General features: G+C 39.7%; 1 protein-coding gene across 3 annotated transcripts in view; it reads left to right on the top strand.

The window, feature by feature from the left end:
• LOC139754713 (acetyl-coenzyme A transporter 1) overlaps window positions 1–15236 on the top strand; it is a 67631-nt gene that overhangs the window by 19121 nt on the left and 33274 nt on the right. For all 3 annotated transcript variants that reach the window (XM_071672286.1, XM_071672285.1, XM_071672283.1), the window contains exons 4-9: window positions 4467–4593; window positions 6213–6378; window positions 6909–7054; window positions 11672–11754; window positions 12373–12483; window positions 13448–13632. In XM_071672286.1, the coding sequence (XP_071528387.1) occupies window positions 4467–4593; window positions 6213–6378; window positions 6909–7054; window positions 11672–11754; window positions 12373–12483; window positions 13448–13632 (818 nt within the window). The remainder of the gene's footprint in view (window positions 1–4466; window positions 4594–6212; window positions 6379–6908; window positions 7055–11671; window positions 11755–12372; window positions 12484–13447; window positions 13633–15236) is intronic.

Genomic DNA, 15236 nt, shown 5'->3' with positions numbered 1-15236 from the left:
GCGCTACCTCGCAAACGCGGGAGACAGCGACAAAGCAAAATAAATGAAAAATAATATATATATATATGTATACGTTACGATGTATAGGTATGAATAAGTGTGTGTGTGGTCGTGTATATGTATACATGTGTATGTGGGTGGGTTAGGCCATTCTTTCGTCTGTTTCCTTGCACCACCTCGCTAACGCAGGAGACAGCGACAAAGTATAATAAGTAAATAAATAAAATATATCTCCCTGGGGATAGGGGTGAAAGAATACTTCCCACGCATTCCTCACGTGTCGTAGAAGGTGACTAAAGGGGACTGGAGCAGGGAGCTAGAAACCCTCCCCTCCTTGTATTTTACTTTCTAAAAGGGGAAACAGAAGAAGGAGTCACGCAGGGAGTGCTCATCCTCCTCGAAGGGTCAGATTGGGGTGTCTAAATGTGTGTGGATGGAACCAAGATGAGAAAAAAGGAGAGATAGGTAGTATGTTTGAGGAAAGGAAGCTGGATGTTTTGGCTCTGAGTGAAACAAAGCCCAAGGGTAAGGGGGAAGAGTGGTTTGGGAATGTCTTGGGAGTAAAGTCAGGGGTTAGTGAGAGGACAAGAGCAAGGGAAGGAGTGGCACTACTCCTGAAACAGGAGTGGTGGGAGTATGTGATAGAGTGCAAGAAAGTAAACTCTAGATTGATATGAGTAAAACTGAAAGTGGATGGAGAGAGATGGGTGATTATTAGTGCATATGCCATTGGGCATGAGAAGAAAGACCATGAGAGGCAAGTGTTTTGGGAGCAGCTGAGTGAGTGTGTTAGTAGTTTTGATGCACGAGACTGGGTTATAGTGATGGGTGATTTGAATGCAAAGGTGAGTAGTGTGGCAGTTGAGGGAATAATTGGTGTACATAGGGTGTTAAGTGTTGTAGATGGAAATGGTGAAGAGCATGTAGATTTATGTGCTGAAAAAGGACTGGTGATTGGCAATACCTGGTTTAAAAAGAGAGATATACATAAGTATACGTATGTAAGTAGGAGAGACGGCCAGAGAGTGCTATTATTGGATTACGTGTTAATTGATAGGCGTGCGAAAGAGAGACTTTTGGATGTTAATGTGCTGAGAGGTGCAACTGGAGGAACGTCTGATCATTATCTTGTGGAGGCGAAGGTGAAGATATGTAGAGGTTTTCAGAAAAGAAGAGAGAATGTTGGGGTGAAGAGAGTGGTGAGAGCAAGTGAGCTTGGGAAGGAGACTTGTGTAAGGAAGTACCAGGAGAGACTGAGTACAGAATGGAAAAAGGTGAGAACAAAGGAGATAAGCGGAGTGGGGGAGGAATGGGGTGTATTTAGGGAAGCAGTGATGGCTTGCACAAAAGATGCTTGTGGCATGAGAAGTGTGGGAGATGGGCAGATTGGAAAGGGTAGTGAGTGGTGGGATGAAGAAGTAAGATTATTTGTGAAAGAGAAGAGAGAGGCATTTGGACGATTTTTGTAGAGAAATAATGCAAATGACTGGGAGATGTATAAAAGAAAGAGGCAGGTCAAGAGAAAGATGCAAGAGGCGAAAAACAGGGCAAATGAGAGTTGGGGTGAGAGAGTATCATTAAATATTAGGGAGAATAAAAAGATGTTTTGGAAGGAGGTAAATAAAATGCATAAGACAAGGGAACAAATGGGAACATCAGTGAAGGGGGCTAATGGGGAGGTGATAACAAGTAGTGGTGATGTAAGAAGGAGATGGAGTGAGTATTTTGAAGGTTTGTTGAATGTGTTTGATGATAGAGTGGCAGATATAGGGTGTTTTGGTCAAGATGGTGTGCAAAGTGAGAGGATTAGGGAGAATGATTTGATAAACAGAGAAGAGGTAGTAAAAGCTTTGTGGAAGATGAAAGCCGGCAAGGCAGCGGGTTTGAATGGTATTGCAGTGGAATTTATTAAAAAAAGGGGGTGACTGTATTGTTGACTGGTTGGTAAGGTTATGTAATGTATGTATGACTTGTGGTGAGATCCTTGAGGATTGGCGGAATGCTTGCATAGTGCCATTGTACAAAGGCAAAGGGGATAAGAGTGAGTGCTCAAATCACAGAGGTATAAGTTTCTTGAGTATTCCTGGGAAATTATATGTGAGGGTATTGATTGAAAGGGTGAAGGCATGTACAGAGCATCAGATTGGGGAAGAGCAGTGTGGTTTCAGAAGTGGTAAAGGATGTGTGGATTAGGTGTTTGGTTTGAAGAATGTATGTGAGAAATACTTAGAAAAGCAAATGGATATATATGTAGCATTTATGGATCTGGAGAAGGCATATGATAGAGTTGATAGAGATGCTCTGTGGAGGGTATTAAGAATATATGGTGTGGGAGACAAGTTGTTAGAAGCAGTGAAAAGTTTTTATCGATGATGTAAGGCATGTGTACAAGTGGGAAGAGAGGAAAGTGATTGGTTCTCAGTGAATGTTGGTTTGCGGCAGGGGTGCGTGATGTCTCCATGGTTGTTTAATTTGTTCATGGATGGGGTTGTTAGGGAGGTGAATGCAAGAGTTTTGGAAAGAGGGGCAAGTATGCAGTCTGTTGTGGATGAGAGGGCTTGGGAAGTGAGTCAGTTATTGTTCGCTAATGATACAGCACTGGTGGCTGATTCGGGTGAGAAACTGCAGAAGCTGGTGACTGATTTTGGTAAAGCTTGTGAAAGAAGAAAGCTGAGAGTAAATGTGAATAAGAGCAAGGTTATTAGGTACAGTAGGGTTGAGGAACAAGTCAATTGGGAGGTAAGTTTGAATGGAGAAAAACTGGAGGAAGTGAAATGTTTTAGATATCTGGGAGTGGATTTGGCAGCAGATTGAACCATGGAAGCAGAAGTGAATCATAAGGTGGGGGAGGGGGCAAAAGTCCTGGGAGCGTTGAAAAATGTGTGGATGTTGAGAATGGTATCTTGGAAAGCAAAAATGGGTATGTTTGAAGGAATAGTGGTTCCAACAATTTTAGATGGTTGCAAGGCATGGGCTATAGATAGAGTTGTGCGGAGGAGGGTGGATGTGCTGGAAATGAGATGTTTGATGACAATATGTGGTGTGAGGTGGTTCGATCAAGTAAATAATGAAAGGGTAAGAGAGATGTGTGGTAATAGAACGAGTGTGGTTGAGAGAGCAGAAGAGCGTGTTTTGAAATGGTTTGGTCACCTGGAGAGAATGAGTGAGGAGAGATTGACAAAGAAGATATATGTGTCAGAGGTGGAGAGAACGATGAGAATTAGGAGACCAAATTGGAGGTGGAAGGATGGAGTGAAAAAGATTTTGAGTGATCGGGGCCTGAACATGCAGGGGGGTGAAAGGCGTACAAGGAATAAAGTGAATTGTGTATACCAGGCTTGACGTGCTGTCAATGGATTGAACCAGGGCATGTGAAGCGTCTGGGGTAAACCATGGAAAGTTCTGTGGGGCCTGGATGTGGAAAGGGAGTTGTGGTTTCGGTTCATCATACATGACAGCTAGAGACTGAGTGTGAACGAATGTGGCCTTTGTTGTCTTTTCCTAGCACTACTTCGCGCACATGCGGGTGGAGGAGGCTGTCATTTCATGTGTGGCGGGGTGGAAGTGGGAATGAATAAGGGCAGACGGTATGAATTATGTACATGTGTATATATGCGTGTGTGGACGTGTGTATATACATGTGTATGTGGGTGAGTTGGGCCATTCTTTCATGTGTTTCCTTGCGCTACCTCGCTAACGTGGGAGACAGCGATAAAGTATAATAAAGATAATTCATATGTATATTATCCCTGGGGGTTGGGGAGAAAGAATACTTCTCATGTATTCCCTGGATGTTGTAGGTGACTAAAAGGGAAGGGAGCTGGAGGCTGGAAATCCTTCCCTCCCATTTTTAATTTTACAAAAGAAGGAACAGAGAGGGGGCCATGTGAGGACATTCCTTCTAAGTCTCAGTTCTCTGTTCTTGATGCTGCCTCACTGATGTGGGAAATGGCGTCTGGGGTAAACTATGGAAAGTTTTGTGGGGCCTGGATATGAAAGGGGAGCTGGTTTCGGTGCATTACACATGACAGCTAGATACCTAGTGTGAACAAATGTGGCCTTTGTTGTCTTTTTCTTGTGCTACTTTGCATGGGGGAGGGGGATGCCATTTTCATGTGTGGCAGGGTGGCATTGGGAATGGATGAAGGCAGCAAGTATGAGTATATGCATATGTACATATGTATATGTATGTATACGTTGTATAGGTATGTATAGGTGCGTGTGTGGGTGTTTATGTATGTACATGTGTATGTGGGTTGGTTGGGCCATTCTTTCGTCTGTTTCCTTGTGCTACCTTGATAACGCGGGAGACAGCAACTAAGTATAATGAATAGATAAATATAAGTATATATGTGTGCTCTGTCATCTGTTCTTGATGCTACCTTGCTCACACAGGAAATGGCAAGCATGTATAAAAAAAGAAAATACATATATAGTGTTAAGTGTAATCACTCTTTGTCTTTCAGGCTACTTTCAGCTTATCGTTTTGGCCCTTCAGCATTAAGTTATTATGGGCCCCTTTGGTAGATTCTGTGTACTTCCAGAGGATGGGACGGCGTAAATCATGGCTGATTCCTTCACAGTACTTGATAGGTGTGTTCCAGTGACTAGTGTGATTCTTCATTTCTTCGTGTATAATAATATAGTTTTTTTATCGCTTGATAGTGCTCAAGGGTTGCTTGCAGATCATCATATCAGAGTAGCTGAATCTTTAAGTTGAATATCTAGACGTATGTCTACATTAGAATTTTATGGTGACACACTTTTACTGCTTAGGTAGATGTTTGCTAAATGAATCCAGAGACCATTGAACAAATTAAGCAGTAGATGACAGAGTTGAAAGAACACTTTTTAATGTTTTAGGGGATAATCAAGGAGGATTTGTGTATGTGTAAGTCAATGAGCCTCAGATGCGCTGTCCACAATAGAAAAGTTCATGCAGAGTAGGTATTGCATCTAGTTTTACCTCATTTTTTGTTGTATGTGTTACAGTTGTGACACTATGAAGTGAAGTATACTGGATGCATTAGATTTAATTGTAAAGTACCATGCTCTTCCCCTTTCTTAGGATCTAGGAAGGTGTTTGGGCAGTACTTACAGCCTCTAAATCTGTCCAGCCCAGTCTACTTCACTACTGATAGATAAAAGAACTAACTGTCAAACTTGCATGTGCTACCCTTTATAAAACAGTAAAACATTTACTATGACTTCAAGATAATTAACTTAATCATACAGTCTCTCCTTGTCATGCATACACTTTGCTATACTTAATTCACACAGTTCATTCTTCATAACTCTAGATTTTCTTGCGGTGAGCATTAGGTAGAAACACTAGACAGAAGTATTAGGTAGGGACATTAGGAAGGAGCATTAGGTAGAAGTAGTCAGTTGGAATATTAGGTAGGAGACTCTGCAAACACTGCACTAGAGTTGGCCACTGTCAGTGGCCTGTTAAAGGTGATGTACAAAAGGCTAAGAAGCAGCACTGGAGTTCGCTAGTCATGCAAAAGTCTATTGCTGAGGCCACCCCCTTGAGGGAGTTCCAGCTAGGGACAGTGTCAGAGTTACAGAAAATGGACATACATATGCATGCAGATGAATCATGAACATGTTGATCTTGTCACCATGTTGTGCCTTAAAAGGTAAGAATGCTTAACGGAAATATATCAAGTATGTCCACTCAAATAAGAATGATGTATTTGTAATGTCATGCATGTGATTTGGAATTCATTGCTGCTTACTGATGTAATTCACTCTCAGAGGCTTGCTAGAAGGATTGAAACTTGTAAAGGTGACTAGAAACTGAAAACATGTCTTAATATGGATCAGAAAATGTCTTGCTCATGCAGAACTAGAACTGCCCTTCTGTGGTTCATCCAAGGTTATTCAAACTGTCATGCTTTAAGCCCTCAATTGAAGGTCTGACATGTATAAGTATGTTCCGGTTGACTAGTTTGCATAGAGTTCCATTAGTAATTAAAAGTTTGGGTGTGCTAACATGCCTCGTAAATTTATTTATTGTTTAGTCAATGCTCTCGAAAAGTTTTTGTCTAATTTGAAGGTGACTTTACTTTGTGCTGTTATGTTCATCAAATACTTTTCTGTAATCTTGGAAGTTTTTAAGTTAGTATTTTTGGGTTGATATAGGATTCACCATACCTTTACAGTAGTACAAGAACTCCCCTAATTGTATTGTACTGTACATTTTTCAGGAGTGTTTATGCTGCTACTTTCATGCAATGTCAATGAGCTATTAGGGGAGGGCAAGGATTCTGCCCCTAATGTGACTCTCATCACTTGCATGTTTTTCCTCCTCAACTTCTTAGCTGCTACACAAGACATTGCTGTTGATGGATGGGCTCTCACCATCCTGTCTAGGTAAATTTTTTTTTCTTGCGAAAAGTTTTATTAATTTCTTTGACCATAATCTGGGCTTGATAAAATGGTATTTGTATGGAGAAAAGTAGAATCTGAAATTGATTCAGTACCACATGGGTGAGAAAAGGAAGTAACAAGATGAAAAAAGAAAGTTTGTGCATTGGATGAATTATTAAGCAAATTGAAAAATAAGAGAGAACCCCTTAGTTGCCCTGCAATGCAAATTCAGTTAGAGGGAAATGTACTAAACATTTGAATGCTGATGAAATTATTAATTTTTTTGATCCTTTCCTTTTGTAGTAAATTCTTACTACAATTTTCAAGCTGGTTTTACGGGATATGTTACAGAAGTTTTATTTGTCATTTGACTGAGAAAAACAAGTTGTTTTCATGTGAAAAGAAGAGTCCCTCCTTGTTATCTTAGAAGTTTCATCAGGAAATAACCTAAGCTTAGGGAGTTTAAAGTAGCTGAATATAGATTGTAGATGCAAGGATTTTTTTTTATTGGATAAGGTCTCTTTTTTCTTCAGAAAAAATGTTGGATGGGCTTCAACTTGTAATTCCGTTGGGCAAACAGCAGGCTACTTCCTGGGATATGTGGTGTTTCTTGCTCTGGAATCAAAGGACTTCTGCATTAACTATCTTGGTCAACATGATTCCCTTGTTACTCTTCCAGGTGAGTTTTTTTTCTTCTTGTAGGTTACACGTGAATAGTTCCTGATGAAGTGTGGGTCTTGGTTGCTTATTTGTAGATGCCACAACTTTTGAGAACAGACTCCAAATAGAAACTCCAAAAGCTGGTGACAAATTTTGGAAGAGTGTGTGAAAGCAGAATATTTAGAGTAAGTTCAAGTTCTTGGGATATATGGTGTTTTTTGCTCTGGAATCATAGGTCTTATGCATTAACTATCTTTGTCAAAATGATTTCCCTGTTACTCTGTAGAAGTGGTTGCCAAACTTAGGGTCACAACCTAAATGAGGGTCACAACAGTATTCCTCAGGGTTGCAGTAAGGTTTTAAGGGAAGAAATTATTTTTAGCAAATATTATGAAATATCAGAATCCCTGGGGATAGGGGAGAAAGAATACTTCCCACGCATTCCTCACGTGTCGTAGAAGGCGACTAAAGGGGACGGGAGCGGGGGCCCAGAAACCCTCCCCTCCTTGAATTTTAACTTTCTAAAAGGGGAAACAGAAGAAGGAGTCACGCGAGGAGTGCTCTAAAAGGGGAAACAGAAGAAGGAGTCACGCGAGGAGTGCTCATCCTCCTCGAAGGCTCAGATTGGGGTGTCTAAATGTGTGTGGATGTAACCAAGATGAGAAAAAAGGAGAGATAGGTAGTATGTTTCAGGAAAGGAACCTGGATGTTTTGGCTCTGAGTGAAACGAAGCTCAAGGGTAAAGGGGAAGAGTGGTTTAGGAATGTCTTGGGAGTAAAGTCAGGGGTTAGTGAGAGGACAAGAGCAAGGGAAGGAGTAGCACTACTCCTGAATCAGGAGTGGTGGGAGTATGTGATAGAGTGTAAGAAAGTAAATTCTAGATTGATATGGGTAAAACTGAAAGTGGATGGAGAGAGATGGGTGATTATTGGTGCATATGCACCTGGGCATGAGAAGAAAGATCATGAGAGGCAAGTGTTTTGTGAGCAGCTGAATGAGTGTTAGTGGTTTTGATGCACAAGACTGGGTTATAGTGATGGGTGATTTGAATGCAAAGGTGAGTAATGTGGCAGGTGAGGGAATAATTGGTATACATGGAGTGTTCAGTGTTGTAAATGGAAATGGTGAAGAGCTTGTAGATTTATGTGCTGAAAAAGGACTGGTGATTGGGAATACCTGGTTTAAAAAGCGAGATATATATAAGTATACATATGTAAGTAGGAGAGATGGCCAGGGAGCGTTATTGGATTACGTGTTAATTGATAGACGCACAAAAGAGAGACTTTTGGATGTTAATGTGCTGAGAGGTGCAACTGGAGGGATGTCTGATCATTATCTTGTGGAGGCGAAGGTGAAGATTTGTGGGGGTTTTCAGAAAAGAAGAGAGAATGTTGGGGTGAAGAGAGTGGTGAGAGTAAGTGAGCTTGGGAAGGAGACTTGTGTGAGGAAGTACCAGGAGAGACTGAGTACAGAATGGAAAAAGGTGAGGACAAAGGAGGTAAGGGGAGTGGGGGAGGAATGGGATGTATTTAGGGAATCAGTGATGGCTTGCGCAAAAGATGCTTGTGGCATGAGAAGCGTGGGAGGTGGGTTGATTAGAAAAGGTAGTGAGTGTTGGGATGAAGAAGTAAGATTATTAGTGAAAGAGAAGAGAGAGGCGTTTGGACGATTTTTGCAGGGAGAAAATGCAAATGAGTGGGAGATGTATAAAAGAAAGAGGCAGGAGGTCAAGAGAAAGGTGCAAGAGGTGAAAAAGAGGGCAAATGAGAGTTGGGGTGAGAGAGTATCATTGAATTTCAGGGAGAATAAAAAGATGGTTTGGAAGGAGGTAAATAAAGTGCGTAAGACAAGGGAGCAAATGGGAACTTCAGTGAAGGGGGCTAATGGGGAGGTGATAACAAGTAGTGGTGATGTGAGAAGGAGATGGAGTGAGTATTTTGAAGGTTTGTTGAATGAGTTTGATGATAGAGTGGCAGATATAGGGTGTTTTGGTCGAGGTGGTGTGCAAAGTGAGAGGGTTAGGGAAAATGATTTGGTAAATAGAGAAGAGGTAGTAAAAGCATTGCGGAAGATGAAAGCCGGCAAGGCAGCAGGTTTGGATGGTATTGCAGTGGAATCTATTAAAAAAGGGGGTGACTGTATTGTTGACTGGTTGGTAAGGTTATTTAATGTATGTATGATTCATGGTGAGGTGCCTGAGGATTGGTGGAATGCGTGCATAGTGCCATTGTACAAAGGCAAAGGGGATAAGAGTGAGTGCTCAAATTACAGAGGTATAAGTTTGTTGAGTATTCCTGGTAAATTATATGGGAGGGTATTGATTGAGAGGGTGAAGGCATGTACAGAGCATCAGATTGGGGAAGAGCAGTGTGGTTTTCAGAAGTGGTAGAGGATGTGTGGATCAGGTGTTTGCTTTGAAGAATGTATGTGAGAAATACTTAGAAAAACAAATGTATTTGTATGTAGCATTTATGGATCTGGAGAAGGCTTATGATAGAGTTGATAGAGATGCTCTGTGGAAGGTTTTAAGAATATATGGTGTGGGAGGCAAGTTGTTAGAAGCAGTGAAAAGTTTTTATCGAGGATGTAAGGCATGTGTACGTGTAGGAAGAGAGGAAAGCGATTGGTTCTCAGTGAATGTAGGTTTGTGGCAGGGGTGTGTGATGTCTCCATGGTTGTTTAATTTGTTTATGGATGGGGTTGTTAGGGAGGTGAATGAAAGAGTTTTGGAAAGAGGGGCAAGTATGCAGTCTGTTGTGGATGAGAGAGCTTGGGAAGTGAGTCAGTTGTTGTTCGCTGATGATACAGCGCTGGTGGCTGATTCATGTAAGAAACTGCAGAAGCTGGTGACTGAGTTTGGTAAAGTGTGTGAAAGAAGAAAGTTAAGAGTAAATGTGAATAAGAGCAAGGTTATTAGGTACAGTAGGGTTGAGGGTCAAGTCAATTGGGAGGTAAGTTTGAATGGAGAAAAACTGGAGGAAGTAAAGTGTTTTAGATATCTGGGAGTGGATCTGGCAGCGGATGGAACCATGGAAGCGGAAGTGAATCATAGGGTGGGGGAGGGGTCGAAAGTTCTGGGAGCCTTGAAGAATGCTTGGAAGTCGAGAACATTGTCTCGGAAAGCAAAAATGGGTATGTTTGAAGGAATAGTGGTTCCAACAATGATGTATGGTTGCGAGGCGTGGGCTATAGATAGAGTTGTGCACAGGAGGGTGAATGTGCTGGAAATGAGATGTTTGAGGACAATGTGTGGTGTGAGGTGGTTTGATCGAGTAAGTAATGTAAGGGTAAGAGAGATGTGTGGAAATAAAAAGAGTGTGGTTGAGAGAGCAGAAGAGGGTGTTTTGAAATGGTTTGGTCACATAGAGAGAATGAGTGAGGAAAGATTGACCAAGAGAATAAATGTGTCAGAGGTGGAGGGAACTAGGAGAAGTGGGAGACCAAATTGGAGGTGGAAAGATGGAGTGAAAAAGATTTTGAGTGATCGGGGCCTGAACATGCAGGAGGGTGAAAGGCGTGCAAGGAATAGAGTGAATTGGAACGATGTGGTATACCGGGGTCGACGTGCTGTCAATGGATTGAACCAGGGCATGTGAAGTGTCTTGGGTAAACCATGGAAAGTTGTGTGGGCCCTGGATGTGGAAAGGGAGCTGTGGTTTCGGTGCATTATTACATGACAGCTAGAGACTGAGTGTGAACGAATGTGGCCTTTGGTGTCTTTTCCTAGCGCTACCTCGCACACATGAGGGGGAGGGGGTTGTTTGAGGACAATATATATAATTTATATATAATTTTCACCCCCTCCCCCACCCTATGATTCACTTCCGCTTCCATGATTCCATCCACTGCTAGATCCACTCCCAGATATCTAAAACACTTTACTTCCTCCAGTTTTTCTTCATTCAAACTTACCTCCCAATTGACTTGACCCTCAACCCTACTGTACCTAATAACCTTGCTCTTATTCACATTTACACTTAACTTTCTTCTTTCACACACTTTTCCAAACTCAGTCACCAGCTTCTGCAGTTTCTCACATGAATCAGCCACCAGCACTGTATCATCAGCAAACAACAACTGATTCACTTCCCAAGCTCTCTCATCCACAACAGACTGCATACTTGCCCCTCTTTCCAAAACTCTTTTTATCACTTAACATTACTTAACCCTTTTGCAGGCTGAGGACACATTTATTTATTGTAACCCTCACACTTCTTAGACCTTTTAGTGATGACTGCTTGTCCATACAGCCAGGACCCCTCATGAGACACACTGTCATAGTTTATCTTCTTCCCACATGTCTAGGATTACTTTGTGGTTGTATACCTTGCAAAATAGTTTATATACTTTTCAAAATTAATGAAACCATGTTTTTGTTTTCAGTTTATGGCATATTTCTTGTAATAACCACTAGCTGGAAAAGCTTGAATTTGTTGCATTCCTGCTGGGAATTTTAAGATTTTTGTAGGACTTACTAGTCAATTCATGTTCATAATGTCCTGCTTCAATGGCTAAGTCATTTGATAACCATTTTCTTTGCCTGTTCTGCTTCCATGGAGGTCAGAATGGGCAAAGATATGAATGACTTGTTTTGTTCTAAGAGTAGAAATCTGTTATTTTGATATTTTTTCTACAGGCTTCCTTTATTTCTGGGGCTTGATATTCTGTTTAACAACAACTGGAGTCTGGTTACTGAAGCACGAAAAAGACAAATCTGAGGTAAGTTAGTAGTTGTGAAACGTCTTGGTAAATATCTTAATCTGTTTTATACAGGATAGCACAGGAAAAAGCTTGGCAGTTAGTTCTTTTACGTATCTGTAATGAAGTAGATGAGGCTAGACAGATTTAGAGGCTGGCCATATTATTTTACGTGGTTTATTTCATGCTAAATTTTTGATAAGAGTTTTAGTATTGAAGTTGTTAGTACCCATGAGTAACAGAATAATATGAAGATTGGTGAAAAGAAGAAATTTGAACATGGAGGCAAAATTTGAACATGAAGGTAAATGTTAGACGAGTGTATATGTTTGAGAAAAAGATTTGTCATCAGAAATCTAAGTGATTGAAAAGCACATAGATAGCAAACAAATAAGAAAGAAAAGAAAATGTATATATATATATATATATATATATATATATATATATATATATATATATATTTATACAGTACCACAAGCATTGAATTGTCAATTTTCTTTGTGTTACTGAAGTTGACTGAAAAGTTAGGGTATAGGATTGAGAACTCCATTCCTGTTGAAGATTTCTTCATACTGTACAGTTAGTCTGCACATACATTTAGTAAAGCTTTGTACATTGACTAACCTCAAAATTTGGCAGGTTGATCTTGATGAGCCTGAGTTTGGATTGCTTGGCACATACCAAATACTTGGTCGTATCCTGAAGATGAAGACAATGCAAAATTTAATTATTTTGTTGCTGACATGCAAGGTATGCAATTTTCTTGTAATTTAGTTGCAAATGTGGAAGCCCTTCTCTTTTTACTCTTTTCTATAGGTATGACTGAGATATTATTTTTATTGACACATTGAAGTAAATAGACCTTTATGGTAATATGTAGATGAAAATCTGTAAGAAATTATCTTTTCATTAATGTACTTGATACTTCTTTAATCTTTTTAGTAAATGATTGTAGATAAAGTATGGAACCAAAAGTAACTGACGATAAGTGTAGTGTATGTTTTGGATACTTTCTCTCTTGTTCATTATAGATGAAACTATAGTACATTTACAGTAGAAATATTCAAATCATAACTTTTGGAGTTGAAGCCTGTTTTCTTGTGTGTTTTTTTTTTTTTTTTTTTTTGTGATACAGTAGACTTGATTACCTACAGATGTTGAGAATAGGACTTTGGTGCACAGTATGATGGGGAAGAGAGAGGCTTTCTCATTCCTTGCAGAGTCAACTTGATTCACTGTTGCTCTTTTATTAGGAGTTAAGAAACCACATTAGACATTGATAACTTAGAATTTAGTGGAGTTTGCTAATAATATGCATCTTGTTGCAGTCTGTTGAAATTGCATAGAATTTTGCATTGTCCCTTGATATACAGTATTGTTTGTATTTTGGGTTTTTTTTGCAGTTTTTGTAGAATATTTTGCAAATAATTTAGGATTTTATTGATATTTGTTTCTGGTTTGTCTGAGATTTCTCAACATCAGAAATGGGGATGATCATGAGTCCACTATGAGGGAAGAAAATATTCTTTCTGATTTTTTTTTTTTATGTATGTTTAACATCTCATCTGCGGTAAACCCTCAGTAGATTAGACTTCAATAGTACTGGAATTACAAGAAAAAACCCTAAACTGAGGTTTTACTGTATAATCATTTTTAATAGAAATCAATGTATTGCATACTCTGTTAATCTTAAAAGAAATTTTCCCTTGTTCAGATTGGTTTTGCTGCTGCAGACTCATTAACTGTCCTGAAGCTGACAGAAAGTGGAGTCCCAAAAGACCGATTAGCACTTCTTTCCATACCCCTGACTCCTGTCCAAGTATTCCTGCCACTCTACATATCCCGTTACACTGCTGGTCCCGAACCTCTCACTCCCTTTGTGGTTACTTATCCATTACGGTAAGTTTGAGTGCAGGTGCACTTAGGTTTGATTATGCTTCACTACCATTCTCATAATCTTCATTTCGAGAGCATGATTCTTGCATTAAAAGAATTTTGTTGTTATATAGCAATAGAGTTGTTATATTATGGAAGTAATAGTTATGAAAAAATCATACTGTGAAACTTTATGTTTATCTAGTGTATGTGTCATTACTCTTTTCCCAATTTAATGGAGTAGATCCAGTTTAGTATGGACTGTAAAACACCCCTCATAATGTATGCTTCCTTTTCAATACATTCCCCCAAAAGTTGTTGCTTTCTGCATACATAATAGTCTTAGGACAATATCTCTGACTGGATTTCAAGAAAATAATCCACACATCAATTTTATGTCATCCACCAACACTGATGGCCAGTATGTGAGTATGCATTGTGTTTTCACAATCCAGAGACAAGTCATTGTGTGAGGGAGCATTGTGAATATGAATATAAGCCAATGCTTTTTGAAGCCAGTATCCTTTCAGTCCATGAGTGATATTCCATAGGCTGGAAGTTTTTTTTTTTGTATCATTAATGTTCAAACTGTGGCAGCTTAGAACAACTTGTTCAAGAACCCTGTGGTAAATTGGGAATTGGAAAAGAAGAAATTACTATAGAAATTGAGGCTGAAGGTATACTTCAATAAAACCTAAAATAGCATGCAGATTTGCAAATGCTAAATTACATGTATTTTGTTTGTTAGAGGATTCTATAGAATACCTTGACATATATTCACCTTTTTTTTTTATTTGACCTTGTGAACATTTTTGAAGCTATCTAAAGTTATTACTGAAAGTAAGTACCACCACAGTAATGACAGATCTTCCTCCTGGGCTAATGATTGCAACTTTACTTTGTGGAATCACATGTGTGGGAAATGTCCATAGTTTGCTTTGTCTCCCATTATTTTTAGGGTAGTTTTCTTCATATTCTTCTTAGGGACAGGGAAGAAAGAGTACTAGCCACAAGTTTTCTGTGTATCATAGATGGCAACAGAGATGGGTGTGAGCAGGGGGCTAGAAATACACCCCTACTATATCATCGCTTTCTAGAAGAAGGAACGGAAGAAAGGACTAAATTAGGATTTTTTCTTTAAAGTTCAGTCTTCTGTCCCACATCATACTTCACTGAGGCAAGAAATGGTGAGTGAGTATGAAAAAAATTATAATACCGTAGCACTTATGTTAGTCTGTCCTGAATGTTATTATTCTTTAGATACAGTATTTCATTGTCTCTGTTATCATTAATTCCATTCCCATTTCCAGGAATATATAGCCTCCTGCTTCCCTTATATATTTAACATGTACCTTGTGTGTTAGAGTGAAATGTGAATTTCCACACTAATGCAAGCACACTTAGTTTTTTTAATTTTCACTCTGCCTCTGAGTGAAACGAAGCTCAAATATAAAGGGGAAGAGTGGTTTGGGAATGTCTTGGGAGTAAAGTCAGGGGTTGGTAAGAGGACAAGAGCAAGGGAAGGAGTAGCACTACTCCTGAAACAGGAGTGGTGGGAGTATGTGATAGAATGTAAGAAAGTAAACTCTAGATTGATATGGGTAAAACTAACAGTGGATGGAGAGAGA

The sequence above is a fragment of the Panulirus ornatus genome, chromosome 17 (genome assembly GCF_036320965.1).
Source record: "Panulirus ornatus isolate Po-2019 chromosome 17, ASM3632096v1, whole genome shotgun sequence".
Taxonomy (NCBI): Eukaryota; Metazoa; Arthropoda; class Malacostraca; order Decapoda; family Palinuridae; genus Panulirus; species Panulirus ornatus.
The sequence above is the reverse complement of the archived record's forward strand: the minus strand, read 5'-3'. Positions and strand labels throughout refer to the sequence as shown.